The 14,965-nt window shown below is 38.9% G+C and overlaps 1 protein-coding gene across 3 annotated transcripts in view; it reads left to right on the top strand.

Moving 5' to 3' along the window:
- Positions 1-14,621, top strand: part of LOC107593207 (ETS-related transcription factor Elf-1-like) — a 36,259-nt gene extending 21,638 nt beyond the window's left edge. The window contains exons 2-9 of one of the 3 annotated variants that reach the window (XM_016282825.1): positions 1,703-2,061; positions 7,985-8,153; positions 9,400-9,504; positions 9,707-9,868; positions 10,106-10,189; positions 10,794-10,986; positions 11,082-11,423; positions 13,170-14,621. In XM_016282825.1, the coding sequence (XP_016138311.1) occupies positions 1,990-2,061; positions 7,985-8,153; positions 9,400-9,504; positions 9,707-9,868; positions 10,106-10,189; positions 10,794-10,986; positions 11,082-11,423; positions 13,170-13,974 (1,932 nt within the window). In that variant the 5' untranslated portion in view covers positions 1,703-1,989 and the 3' untranslated portion in view covers positions 13,975-14,621. Of the gene's footprint in view, positions 1-1,702; positions 2,062-7,984; positions 8,154-9,396; positions 9,505-9,706; positions 9,869-10,105; positions 10,190-10,793; positions 10,987-11,081; positions 11,424-13,169 lie in introns of all 3 variants that reach the window. The other 2 variants (XM_016282824.1, XM_016282826.1) reach the window with 2 other exon arrangements.
- Positions 14,622-14,965: the final 344 nt, after the last annotated feature.

Below are 14,965 nucleotides of genomic sequence, written 5' to 3'. Positions count from 1 at the left end.
TTTAAGCATGCTTCACTTTGTCAGACAGGTTCTATTTAAGTGATTTCTTGATTCAACAGGTCTGGCAGCAATCAGGCTTGGGTTTGGCTAGTGAAATTTAACTCAGCTTTCTTAATCACAGTTCTTTCATGATTTAACAGGAGGGGGCAATTCATTTTTCACGTAGGGCCAGGTAGGTTTGGACAGCTTTTTTCCCTTAATAAATTAAATCAACATTTAAAAACTGCATTTTGTATTTACTTGCATTATCTTTGTGTAATATTTAAATTTGTTTCATGATCTGAAACATTAAAGTGTGACAAACATGCAAACAAATAAGAAATCAGGAATGGGGCCAACACTTTTTCACACCACTGTATATATATATATATATATAATTTTAATTATCAGTGTCATATGATTTTTAAATAGGTTTTAAATATTTGAATTAATATATTTTAAATATTTAAAAATTATATTTTAAATATATAATTTTTTAAAAAATAATTGAATGATAACTGATATGACACTGATATATTGTGCATCCTTACTGAATACAGAGTGACAGAGTAATGCAACAGTTGTGTTGTTGTGATCTCAGAGGGTAAACAGGAGTCAAAGTGAGAAAAAGTTAAGTGGCCAGTGATGAGTTTGCTGGAAAGTGGAGTTTATTTTCCACTCGCCCATTTTCATTCTGCCTCGCCAGACTTTCTCAGAGTCTGACTTTGGGGCAGCTTTGTGTGGTTCGAAGCCAAAAATGAGATCGATGAGTCGAAAGTCTCTCCAGCAGTGAGCGAACGCTTCATAGAGTCAGAAAATTAGCCCCTCGTCTCAGTCCCAACGGTACCGTCTCAGGCTCTGATGATGTGATGCAGCCTATTTTGCTCGGTCGCAGTTTCCTATCAGCTTTCTAAAATAATGTGGTTAATCACAGTTTTTTCATGATTTAACAGGAGGGGGCAATTCATTTTTCACGTAGGGCCACGTAGGTTTGGACAGCTTTTTTCCCTTAATAAATTAAATCATCATTTAAAAACTGCATTTTGTATTTACTTGCATTATCTTTGTGTAATATTTAAATTTGTTTCATGATCTGAAACATTAAAGTGTGACAAACATGCAAACAAATAAGAAATCAGGAATGGGGCCAACACTTTTTCACACCACTGTATATATATATATATATATAATTTTAATTATCAGTGTCATATGATTTTTAAATAGGTTTTAAATATTTGAATTAATATATTTTAAATATTTAAAAATTATATTTTAAATATATAATTTTTTTTAAAATAATTGAATGATAACTGATATGACACTGATATATTGTGCATCCTTACTGAATACAGAGTGACAGAGTAATGCAACAGTTGTGTTGTTGTGATCTCAGAGGGTAAACAGGAGTCAAAGTGAGAAAAAGTTAAGTGGCCAGTGATGAGTTTGCTGGAAAGTGGAGTTTATTTTCCACTCACCCATTTTCATTCTGCCTCGCCAGACTTTCTCAGAGTCTGACTTTGGGGCAGCTTTGTGTGGTTCGAAGCCAAAAATGAGATCGATGAGTCGAAAGTCTCTCCAGCAGTGAGCGAACGCTTCATAGAGTCAGAAAATTAGCCCCTCGTCTCAGTCCCAACGGTACCGTCTCAGGCTCTGATGATGTGATGCAGCCTATTTTGCTCGGTCGCAGTTTCCTAATGTTCCTTTTCCTGTTTCTCTCTTGAAGGTTTAGATGCCCCAGACGCAGTTGGAGTGAGACGAATCCTCCTCCATCAGTCCTTCGCCACTCTACTGTCATCTGGAGGAAAAAAATCAGAAGCGTGCAGGACCAAAAAAGAGAACTCTGTTTTTACCTAACAGTGCCTCTCATTTTGTGAAAGCAGTGTTCCTGCCTCAGAGTGCTTCCTGTGACGAGGGGTGTGGTGTGGAGCGAAGCGGTCCGGGGAGTGCGTGGAGGGGTAGGAACCCTCTGCCTGTCAGCCTGTGTCCTACCCTTTCTCTCCCTACAACACCATGACCACTGCGGTCCAGTCCAGCGAGCTTGTCTTTGAGTTCGCCAGTAATGGGATGGATGAAATCAATCAGGTACATCACAGTCACGTTTGTTGTTTTCTACGAAACTGTCCTTCATCGTTGACCTGAAAACCCTGGTTTTGGTGCTAGAAATCTTTATTAGGCACGTCAACTTGTAGTTTCTTTATGTTTAGGAACTGTCTTTGTCCATCCAGCTTCACAGGCCAGGTCTCAAGGAGGGGATTTGGGTTTTTGGAGATCTGCGCCTTTGATCCCGGGCATGAAGGCAAGGGAGGGATGAAGGTGGAAAATTAAGAGTGCAAGTAGAGGGTTTAGAGATGACTATGTGGGTTGCTGGCAGTGCGCAGATGGAAAGACTGAGGTGTAGGAATAGCCAGTCAGTCTGAACTCAGTGTGTTTGTATTCTTTTACGAAAACCTGGTTGGGAATAAAGGTAGCATTTGAGCCTCAGGACGCCTAGTTACGTTACATACAGTGGCCCCAGAAAGTATCTGAACACTTACGACGTCTGAATTTTATTGCATTAGATACAATATATCAGATAAAGTGGCATTTGCAAACAAATGCTGCTGGAGCTTCACACAGAACTTCAATTTTCTGAGCTATTTTTTACCAACTGGTCCAGAGGTCAGTGTTTCAAGTCAAGTTGTGTTTTAAGTCATGTCAGTTCTTTTCAAGATCACAAAGTAAACATGTTCCGCAAAGCTTAAAACGACCAGAAAATAGCCAAAGTTTTTGAACAATATACACTACAATTCAAAAGTTTCTTTTTTGAAAAAAGTCTCTTATACTCACCAAGGCTGCATTTATTTGATAAAAAAATCAGTGTGTTTATGAAATGTTATTACAATTTAAAATAGCTCTTTTCATATTTGAATATATTTTAAAATGTAATTTATTCCTGTGATGCAAAGCTTGCTCTATTCGTCACATGATCCTTCAGAAATCATTCTAATTTGCTGATTTGGTGCTCAAGAAACATTTCTTATTGTTAACAATGCTGAAAGCATTTGCAGTGTTTTTGTATGGAAACTGATTTCCTTCAGTTTTTTTTTAATTTTTAGAAAATTCAGAAAAACTGGATTTATTTGAAATCGAAATATTTTGTGACATTAAACATGTTTGATTTAATGTGTCCTTGCTGAATAAAAGTATTAATTTATTTAAAAATAAATATTACTGTTCCCAAACTTTTGAACGTTAGTGTATTTATCATTTCACATTTTGAAACCCAAGTTTAAAAAATATATTTTTTTTAAATTTGATTTTCATATTTTTTGTTAGGCCATGCAAATACTTTCATACATATTTAATTGTGGCAAAAGTATTCAAATACTTTCTAGGCCACTGTATAGTATGTGCGTATGGAAGCATGCTGTCATGCTCGTGTGTTTTGGTTTGTTCTGTGTATATTCTGAGTTCAGATGACTCCAGAATCCTGATCTTCATCTTAAGTGTGTGTTTGTGCAGTCAGGTGAATGGATCAAGTGTGACAGGTCTTCTATCGAACCTCATGCCTCTTCTCTTACAGACTGAAAGAGAACTGAAAGCTAGATTCAGGCCTAACCTGCTCAACTTGTTGCAGCGTGCAAGTCCTGTTTCACCCAGAAGTCTACTATTGTTTTGAAACAACACTGGCTTCTAAGTAGCTCCCTAAACCCCCTCACTCTATTACCACACCATCATAAATAAGCTCTACCAGTCGCCCCACAGTCTCAGATATCTTTTGACTCCCACTTATAACAATAGAGCTGCTTTTTCGGGGACTGTGCAAAACAAACCTTGACGCTTCTCACGGTGTGTGCAGGGTTTTCCACACATGGGTGCTGTGAAATGTGTCCAGCAGCTTGTGTGGACTGTAATGATTAGCCGTGCTGGACCTAGAATCAATAATTATCCCCATAAGTCAAGTCGACTTGTAATGGGAGGGAAATGATATTAAGCCACTGTGTCAGAGTTCAGCTACTGCACACAGCAGAAGCAGAAATACTAGATCCAGATTTCCGGAGTTACTGAATGCATTTATATCCACAATCTTAAACTGATTATCTCATTAACCTTATACAACATAACGTGTTACAACCTGCTAAATATTTTTTGCTTAAGAACTTTTTAAGCAAAAAAAAAACAACTTGCAGAACTAGATTTTTACCCATTACCTTTAAAGATTTTTTGCTTAAGAACTTTTAAAGCAAAAAAAAAAAGAAAAAACTTGCACAGCTAGATTTTTTTTAACCATTACCCCAGTTTCATTTTGCATGTAAACACCTTTACCAACATTTTAGTGGCATATGCACATGCCTCATGTGAATTACTGTTGATGTCAAAACAAAATAGTTTCTTGTATAAACGTTTTTTTTTTTTGCATAGTCAGGTTTTCAGAATGGGCTGATTTTTGATCTGCATATTATTGTGCATCTAAGTTAAATTAGTTGTAGGGTTGTATAAAATAGGGATGCACAGGTAATATTTTAGAGACTGAGTGCAAGTATTGACACCTAGTTTTGGTTCACACTAATACCGATACTTGTATTTTTAGTAATGCTCAAATTTTTCAGTACAAAATAGTGGAATGACACTGTAATTTGATGGTAGTGTTTACAATTTTTAATAAACCTTTAATTCCACTAGTGATTACATCAAATACAGGATGCTACAACTGATCACCATAGTATTTTAAAGTTAAATTACATGATTACTACACTCTTAAAAATAAAGGTGCTTCAAAAGGTTCTTCAAGCGATGTCATAGAAGAACCATTTTTGGTTCCACAAAGAACCATTCAGTCAAAGGTTCTTTAAAGAACCATCTCTTTCTTACCTTTTTATCATCTGAAGAACCTTCTTTCGCCACAAAGAACCTTTTGTGAAACAGAAAGGTTCTTCAGATGTTAAAGGTTCTTTATGGAACCATTTAGACAAAAAGGTTCTTCTATGGCATCGTAAAGCACCTTTATTTTTAAGAGTGTATATTAAATCAGCTTTTATGTAAGCCAGGCTTGCATAACTTCTCTTTTCTCCTCTCTCCACATCATACATGTCCTATGGCTGCATTGGTGTGACATTGTGCAGCTTTAGTGGTCAACAGATGAATTACTTATTGCTGAAAACATGTTGCATGACGCCTGCTTAGTACAGTGTTTGAGAATCATCCAAAAGCTTTGCAAGTGAGGGTCTTGTATTGCATCAGTGGGTTAGCATCACGTCTGGCATCAGGTAAAGCAGAAGAGAGTGTAACTGTGGAACACACCACATGCTATCGGGCTTAGGAACACGGAACTCAACTATGCAAATGACTGATCTTTATCTGATGTTTCCCTTTTAGAAATGTGGTTGATTTATTGTGAAAAAAAGGATGTTACAGCTTTATGGCAGTCTTTGGGTTTTAAAAACAGAAAAGTTTTACTCTTTTTACTAATGTGCAAGATTGAGATATTGGCATATGAAGAGCTGTATTAACACTGGAATCTTACATTTATTAGGGCAGAGCTATTTAGCTGATTTTATGCCATGCTTATAAATGCATAAATAGATCTGTTGACAAATAGCATAGATTTTATGCAATAACTTCTCAATTTCAACGTTGTATAGACTCATATAGGCATGTTCTGCTATTTTGCATTTACTTGTCAGGCAGTAAGTATAAGAGAGGCTATGTAAACCGATCGCCAACGTTTTTTTGCATAATCCTGATATCTGACGTCTGTAGTTCCCCAGTAAAGCAGGATGAGAGGGAGGACGTGGACAAATGCAGAGCAAAACTAAGTTTCCTGCTTACTAAGCAGTCAGGGCTTGTGGGATACACAGAGTGTCTGTCTAGCCTAGTTAAAACTCTTCTCTATGTAAACTGATAAACGACATGCTAACATCAAAAATGTATTTGGTGTATAAACCATTTAAAAGTTTGGGGTCAGTAAGATTTATTTATTTATTTGAAAGAAATTAACACTTTTATTGCGTAAGGATACATTAAATTGATCAAAAGTAGCAAAGACATTTATAATGTTACAAAAGATTTATATTTCAAATAAATGCTGTTCTTTTGAACGTCCTATTTATCAAAGAATCATGAAAAAAAGTATCAGAATTTCTACAAAAATGTTGCACAACAATGTTGCACAATGAATGCACAACTGTTATCAACATTGATGATATTAAATGTTTCTTGAGCAGCAAATCAGCATATTATAATGATTTCTGAAGGATCATGTGACACTGAAGACTGGAGTAATGGCTGATGAAAGTTCAGTTTTGCCATCACAGGAATAAATTACATTTTATAAACTATCTTGCTCTATCTTGCAGATGGCCAGTAAACAGAAAACAGTTATTTTAAATTGTAACAATATTTTGCAACATTACTGTTTTATTGTATTTGATCAAATAAATGCAGCATTGGTGAACAAGAGACTCCTTTCTAAAACATTTTAAAAAATCTTACAGACCTAAATGTTCAAACGGTAGTTTATGTCCAAATTAAACAGTAGCTAAATTTAAGTGTCGCCATTTAATCTGTTTCAAGTAGTTTAGAGTTTGTGTTAAACTGTACTGAATGAATTATTCTGGCCTTGAACTGAGATTTGAAAATCCAAACCTATCCAGTCTCTGGGGAAAATGCCATAACAACAGCAAATAGTCCAAGGATGATGGAACAAAAACAGAAAATCCTGCCAAAGGAAGAAGTAAGATAGCTTACGTGTTTCACAATCTTGTTTGTAAGGAGACAGTATTTCAAGCATTCCTGAAGTACTGTATTACACTGGCCAGTTATTGTTAAGTATTATTTTTTATTTTTTTTATTGGTTGCTATGTGAGATTATTTTCTTTGGCCAGAAATGTGCTTTGCATATTGTTCTTGTTTTGTTCACAATTGCAAAACTGGAAAGGTGATAAAACTGCATTCTGCTGCCATCTAGTGGTTACACAACACAACAGACGCATGCGTGCACGTCTTCTCAGTCATTTTTAAAAATGGCAGAATAAATCATGAAATGTAGTCCCCGAGGAAAGTCACTTGTCAAGCTCACAATGAACAGTTGCATAATTTAAGCAGTCCTCTAACAAGTGTCAGAATAAAGGTCACTAGACTTCGATCAGACTGCAGTTTCTCTCATTATTCCCGCTCTGTCATACTCTGTTCACTCATATTCTGACGTTTTGCCTTGTTTGCACATATCGTCTGCCAAAGGCATAATGAGAGCTGCTATCCAGTTAATGAGATTCAGTTGGACACACACACACACACACACACACACACACACACACACACACACACACACACACACAGCATCACTCATTCAGTGATGCTATCTTCAACACCAGTTTTCCCTGTAAATGGATTGTTTTTTTTCTTCAAATTGCTCTTACTAATAATCCCGATTCATCCAGACTATCTATAAGAGTAGGACAACATAAAGAGTGGAAGAAAGACGTATTTTGGCTGTGTTGACTGTGGTGGGGGATGAGGAACGGTCTCTTGTGGCTTTATAGTCCAGTACCAACTATTTCCTCTTTCCCCCCATGTGATCTCCACCCTTGCTTAGGAATGCTGGTGGAAATAAGGAAGTCTGAAATGGTGTTTTTGGCATGAAGCTCATGACCCTAGCAGCAAACAGGGTCATGTGTATAAGAACCTTACTGGACCTGTGGTGTGTTTGCGTTCACGTCATTTACTCACATGATACCGCACAGGCTAGTCTCTGGCCTTGTTGTTATTCTGACGCATAGTAAGAGTCCAACCAAGTGACTGAACTGGCTCAGGTTAAAGCCATTATGAATGGGCCATTAGCTGCAGCCTCTGTGAGTATAAGTAACCTGGACGATTATGGATTAGAAGCTTTCATCTGCAGGGAAGGGGCAAATTTATGTGTTTTAATGCAATTATGGTGTACTTTACTGCCTTTCCGCTGAAAGCATCAGACGACGGTTGATTTTAGATCAATGGCACATTTATCTCTCTGTTTGTTCTCCCACAGCTGGACGACCCTTCAGTTTTCCCAGCAGTGATCGTGGAACAGGTGCCCGCTGCCGACCTCATGCAGGTGTACTCTGGACTGGAGGCAGATGAGGTGACTAATGGCATCATGGTGGACGCCATTCAGGATGTGGTGGAAGAGAACATGATGGGAGATGTGGGGCTTTCTGGTAAGTCCAATAAGTGACCACAATTATAAGCAGCATGATGTTTTTTTGAAAATCTTTCTCATGAAAATGGGGGAAAAAGTACTCTTTGCACCTGAAACAATCCACAACACTGTTTATATGCAGTATATGCACTGTTAAAAAGATTGAGGTTGGTAAGATTTTAAGTCTCTTCTGCTCATCAAGGTTATATTTATACATATACAGTACAAACAGTAATATTGCCAAATATTCAAAATACAGTTTAAATGGTTTTCTATTTGAATATATATATATATATATATATATAATTTTTCCAGTCTAGTGTCACATGATCCTTCAGAAACGATTCTAATTGGCTGATTTGCCACTCAAGCTCAAACATTTATTGTTATTAGTGTTACGTTGCGTAATAGTTTTGTGGAAAACGTGTTAGCTACTCTAACATTCAAAAGTCTGGGGTTAGCAAAAAAAAAGAGGGAGAGAAGGAAATGAATACTTATTCAGCAAGGAGACATTTATGACATCACAAAATATTTCAGTTTCAAATCAATTCCGTTCTTTTGAATTTTCTGGTCAATTCTTAGGGGAAGTTCACTTGTGCCGCATTATTTATTTGCACAAGTTTGTTTGTTTTGGCTACATTTAGTTGCATATGCTATTTATTTATTTTTTAATATATATATATATATATATATTTCTTTCTTTCAATGCAATTTTTCCATGCAATGGCAAAGCTGAATTTTGTCTTCAGTGTCACACGATTTTTCAGAAATCATTTTCGTGGAATCATTTTTGTGGAATCCATGATATATTTTTTGGCAGGATTCTTTGGAGTAACTTCAGAAAAACAGCATTTATTTGAAATATAATTCTTTTGTAACATAATAGATGTCTTTACTGTCACTTTTGGTCAATAAGTATTGATTTATTTTAAAATCTTTCTTCCTCTCTCTCTTCTCACGCCATATAATATATATAATAATAGTTCATTACATTTATATAGCGCTTTCCTAGGCACTCAAAGCGCTTTACATTGTCAGGGGGTATCTCCTCATCCACCACCAGTGTGCAGCATCCACCTGGATGATGCGACGGCAGCTATATATATATATAAAACAAAACCGTAATGGACAGCTTCACAAATCACTTTATCTATTTGTTATTTAAATATCCCAGAAAACTACTGCCAAGCACATTTAAAATGAAAGCCATGATAGTGAAATCTTAGTCTTTGTCACTTGATTAATATATATTCTGTCTATAGTAGAGACCCAGGTCTCAGGTGGAGAGGACAATATGGAGACCATCGAGGCGGCTGAGGCCCTACTGAACATGGAATCTCCCAATAATATCCTGGATGAGAAACGCATGAGTATGTGATGACTCACTGTCTGTTTACATGGTGCTGTTATTTTTTTCTTTTTAGAAATGTTTGTGGGGAGACTTCTTAAAAAAACACAGTATATTTCAGTCAGTTAGCACATACTGATACCATTTCTCATTTCAGTTCTGTCTGTGTTTAAGCAAACAGTATTATAAACACATACTCATACTTGACCTCTACCCTTCTGTAGTTCACACATACGGGAATATGCTGGAATCAGACCTGACCTACATTTCCCTGCGTCCAGAGCAGCTCTCAAACGGCTGCATGGATGTTTCCCTTGATGAGGAGACGTCCTCTTTGGATGAGATCCCTCAAAAGAACCCTTTCAAGCCTGCCAGGAAAAGCAAAGGTACCATTATCCTCCAGTAGAAGGCAGTGTACACCTTAATGTTTTTTTTTTTTTTTTTTTGCTGCATTATATTAAAAACTAAAAACTAAAGATGAGACAAGAGAGAAAGTAAAAATGTTCAAAAGATAACCAAATACATCAGTTTTTTTATTTATATGCTTTTTAAAATTAAATTTTAAAATATAATAAATTTAATTCATGTTTATGTGTATTTATTTTCCTGCAATCATCCTGCAGTGCGCAAACCAAGACCAGTGCGGCCCTGCTCCCCCATCACCAATCCAATTCTCCCATTGAAGAAGAAGAGCAAAGAGGGCAAAGGTAAGCACGACCTCGGATCGGTGCACGGTAGTAAAGGAGAAAAAGTTGGAAACTATCACTTCTGTCTCCCGCATGCATCATGAGTTGCTCTTACCGGGGCTTTGCTGGCAGTGCTGCAGCTGTTTAATTGATGAGGTGCTCTCAAAGTGCTGCGTTTGTGAGGGAACTAAAAGTGATAGCGGGCTGGAGGGCACATCGATGCTGTCCTGATAGAGGCCCCTTATGCATGCGCCCCATTCCCAGCTCAGAGTGGAGGCCGGCCGCATACATATACATCACCTTGACACGCCGGTCTGTTCTCTCTCCAGCTCACATTGCAGGGGTAGCTGTTTTTAACCACTTCTGGCCAAAGCACACGACAAACAAGAATAATCTAGTGCCAGGCCCCTCTAATTAATTTCCAGTCCGGTGTAGGACTACCATGAAGGGAGAATTGATTTATTAAGGTTATGAGAAAGAATACAATAATTGCACCTCTGCCAATTCGGCTTGTTAAATAAGACCTGTGGAATCACGTGTGAAATATGAAAGGTGTTTAAGCTTTTTATAAGTCTAAACTTTTAATGAGTCGACAGAGGAATATAAAAGCCCCTTATTTTTGTAGGTAATACTATCTACCTGTGGGAGTTCCTCCTGGCATTGCTGCAAGACAAAAACACTTGTCCCAAATACATCAAATGGACGCAGAGAGAGAAGGGCATTTTTAAACTGGTGGACTCCAAGGCTGTCTCCAAGCTGTGGGGCAAGCACAAAAACAAGCCTGATATGAACTACGAAACCATGGGCAGAGCGCTCAGGTAAGCCAATGGTTACAAACACTTCACCCAGAGGGACCAATCATGCCAGAGGAATTGCTTTTCCTGACCTCCCCCTTCCTCTCGCTCTCTTTTAGGTACTATTACCAGAGGGGTATACTGGCCAAGGTTGAAGGACAGAGGCTTGTTTACCAGTTTAAGGAGATGCCCTCAGATCTGGTCATTATTGATGAGGATGATAGCCAAGGGGACGACGCCAGTTCTGGCTACGGAGGACAACGGTCCGCTCCTCACGGACGGGCAATGGGCCGCGGTTCATCACGTGCGCAGGGGAAGAGCACACAGGTGAAGTCAGTGAAGAGAGAGATGAGTCCCGGGCTGAACAGCAATGGAAAACAAGCAGAACAGCTGGTGCAGACCATCCACGTTCTTCAGCCAAATCAAGGTGCTGCTGTCCCAGCATCTACACACTCCGTAAGGTGAGGGGCGTTTTACGTACACAGACAGCCACACACACACACAAGCAAATTTAAAGGGGTCATATGATGCGATTTCAAGTTTTCCTTTCTCTTTGGAGAGTTACAAGCTGATTGTGCATAGATAAGATCCCTGAAGTTGCAAAGACTAAAGTCTCAAAACCAAAGAGATATTCTTTATCAAAGTTAAGCCTGCCACACGCTCCTAAAATGGCTCGTTCTAACACGCCCCCACATATCTACCTCACTATGTGGAAATATTTGCATAATGCCCAAATGTGCACGCAAAGAAAGAAGGTGTGGTTTCAGTAACCGCAGTTAGTGTTGAAGCAGCCATGTCAGAGAGACGCTGTGCATTTTTGGTGAAAGCAAAAGCACTTTATTTGGCCTTCCGAAAGTAGATGCATTTAGGAATCTTTAAGATTACTTACAACAGAACAGCAATGCATTTTATGGACGACCGTTTCATGAACCTAGGAGAGGAGGTAATTCTGACTTTCCTATGACAATCTGGCGCTTTTGAATCAGCTAATGTTTTGTTATTAGTTTAAGTATTTGCTATTGACTGTTCAAATGCGGATTTTTTGAGCATCGTGTGTGTGCGTTCGAGCGAGAGAGAGAGAGAGAGAGAGAGAGAGAGCGCGTGCGCGAGAGAGAGAGGGTCACATCACAAACACATACCAGCTTCATCACTGTGTCTGTCACTCGACTCTGTTCCCCTTTGGGGCTCTGTTTTTACATTTATTTTGAAAGATGAAGCTGCGATTATGGTAAGGGGTGTTACATTTCTGACGAGTGCTTGCGGTGTTCGGCCAATCACAATGCACTGGGTCAGCTGGCCAATCAGAGCAGACTGCTTGTCGGAAGGAGGGACTTTGTAGAAAACTAAGCGTTTGAGAGAGGCGGGGCATAGAGGACCTACAATAATGTACAGTATTTGAAAAATAATGTGTTTTTTGAACATTAAAGCATGTCAACATATTCTGTTACACCAAATACACAAAATAATGATCTTTAAAAAAGCATCATATGACCCCTTTAAAACCACTGTTGAAACACAAGCTATTTTCCAAAATCGGTTGTCTTTGCTGCCTACATAGGTAGCTACATTCTTAGGCAGCTGCATCATAACCAAAATGGACCTTATAAGTGAGCCATTTGTAACACTTTTCTTAGGCAGTAACACAAATTACAGAGCCCTGTAACTGGCATGGGGAAAAATATTGTGGCCTCAAATTAAGAATTTGTCTCGTCCACGATTTATTTAAAAAAAGGAATTGTAGTTGTATAAATTGGCCTTGATTTAGCTGAATTAAAACAAGGGAGCAAAGTAGTACAATTTGGCCACAATTTAACTAAAACAAGGAAACAAATTAGTACAACATGGCCACAATTTAATTAAATTAAAACAAGGAAATTAATTAGTGCAATGTGGCCACAATTTTGCTAAAACGAGAACAAAATTAGTACAACATAGCCACAAATTAATATTCTGTCGGAACGTGTTCCTAATTTGTGGCCACAATATCAATTTTGTTTGTCTGTAATCTCTGTAATATATTTTAAATCAGAAATAAAACCTAACAACAATAGTATCATAAGTTTAGCTTCTTCAACTTAAAAAAGTTGTATTTTGTGTGTTCCACAGTTTATCAGAAAGACAGCTGGCTGCCATATAATTTTTTCTTCTCCTTATACTGGAACTAAAGTGTTCTTGCTTATAACCCCATGCCCCTCTATCTCTCTCAGGACTATACATATGCCTGGCTCTCTTCCCATGGTCCTCACGTCAGGAGCTCAAGGAGGAGGTCCAGTCACCCTGCAGACCCTGCCGCTGTCCTCTGTTCTGACCAATGGGGATTCCTCCACTCGTGCCTCGCCGCCTCGGGTCATTCTCCACACTGTGCCTTCCACCAGCCCTGGCAGTAAAGATGTGCTCACCATCCAGACCGCCTCTCTGACCACAGACAGCATCCAGACCCAGCAGCTCCTCGTGTCCACTCTGGGCTCATCCAGTGGAGGGGTCATCAGCACCACGCCACAGCAAGCCGGATCTCTTAATGGCATCACCCGCCTGGTCACCCTCAATGCCAATGGGCAGCCCGTCGTGGCCCAGCAGCCCGGAACGGTCATCGCCACTGTCCTGAAGCCCAGTGAACTTCAAGGCCTGCAGGTGAAGGAGGAGATCCTAGACCCGCAGTACCTCCAGTCTCTGGTTAACAGCAACCCTAGCATGGCCTCGTACAGCAAAGATGACCTCGAGGAAGGAGTGGCAGAGCTGAGCTACAGAACTGTGATCATCAACAATGCAGGTCAGGAGCTGGGTCAGACCCTCAACGGACATTCGGGCGTGGGCTTGCAACTGGCCAGCAGCCCTAGTGAGGGCCTGACCCCTGTGGAGGAGCTAGAAGTGAGAGGAGAAGTGGCTCTGCATCCACAGCCTGAAGCTAAAGAGCTGTTGGAAGGCTCTCAAGGTCTGCAGGAATTGCCGGGCACCATGCAGATACCCGCATCCCACTTCATCCAGGTCAAGGCGGAACCGGCTGAGACCTAAACTAGTGGCCAAACCAGGGGAATGTGGACACAATCGACCAACATGTGAAAAAAAAAATACAGGATTTTTTCAGTGGAGCAGGTTATCTGTAATTTATTGCTCTTGATCGTTTAGAATGGCCGTTGACCCCCAAGACTGTTGTTTACTCAAAGTTATTGTGATATTGTGCCTAAATTCGAACTCTGAGGGATACCGACCATGATGTCATGATGAAAGCTCTTTGGTTTGCTCTCCGTCACTCCCAAACTCCCAAAAGGATAGCAGCCATTCTCCAACCAGGGATATTCCCACCATATGTGCCAGTTGAGATGTTTCTATCTCTTCTCATCTCCATAGACAAATCCAAAGACTTTATCCAGCAGAGGGACCAAAGGAGGAGTTGGTGGGAAGCCAAAAAGAAACCAACAACACACCATTGACTTTAGGATTAAACACACACACACACACTCAGTTGCTTAGGACATACAATATGGAGAAACATTTGTTTTGTTTTTTCCTATGTAGCTATCTTAGTGAACTTCAAAAGGATGCCTATTGGAATAAGACTGAAAGAGTGCCTAGGTGGTTAATGCTTTGTTTTGGAAGTGATGTTTTGAAGGGGAAGATTGTATGATTCACTCTGTTTTTAATACAGAATTATGACATTATCTCATCCCCCTCATACCATCAGAACTGAAGAGGTTATTATTTTTCATCACACACAAATTTAAAAGCACTGCGCTTTTATGGAAATGGGCATTGCCTGTCCAAAGAGACAGTTCTAGTAGACATTGTTTGTATATAGTAACAGACTAGAGAACATAGTGACAAATTCCAAAATCATCTGCAAAGTATTTCCCCATTATAATCTTGTTCATATGAAATGGAACGCAGTATATATAAATATATAATATACAATTAAGATTCAATTTATGGCCACAAATTTATTTATTTTCTGAATTTCTAAATTCTATATAAAAAGTCTTTTTTAAACAAATGCAAAAATGAGGGA

The sequence above is a fragment of the Sinocyclocheilus grahami genome, unplaced genomic scaffold (assembly GCF_001515645.1).
Source record: "Sinocyclocheilus grahami isolate Dianchi unplaced genomic scaffold, SAMN03320097.WGS_v1.1 scaffold167.1, whole genome shotgun sequence".
Taxonomy (NCBI): Eukaryota; Metazoa; Chordata; class Actinopteri; order Cypriniformes; family Cyprinidae; genus Sinocyclocheilus; species Sinocyclocheilus grahami.
The sequence above is the reverse complement of the archived record's forward strand: the minus strand, read 5'-3'. Positions and strand labels throughout refer to the sequence as shown.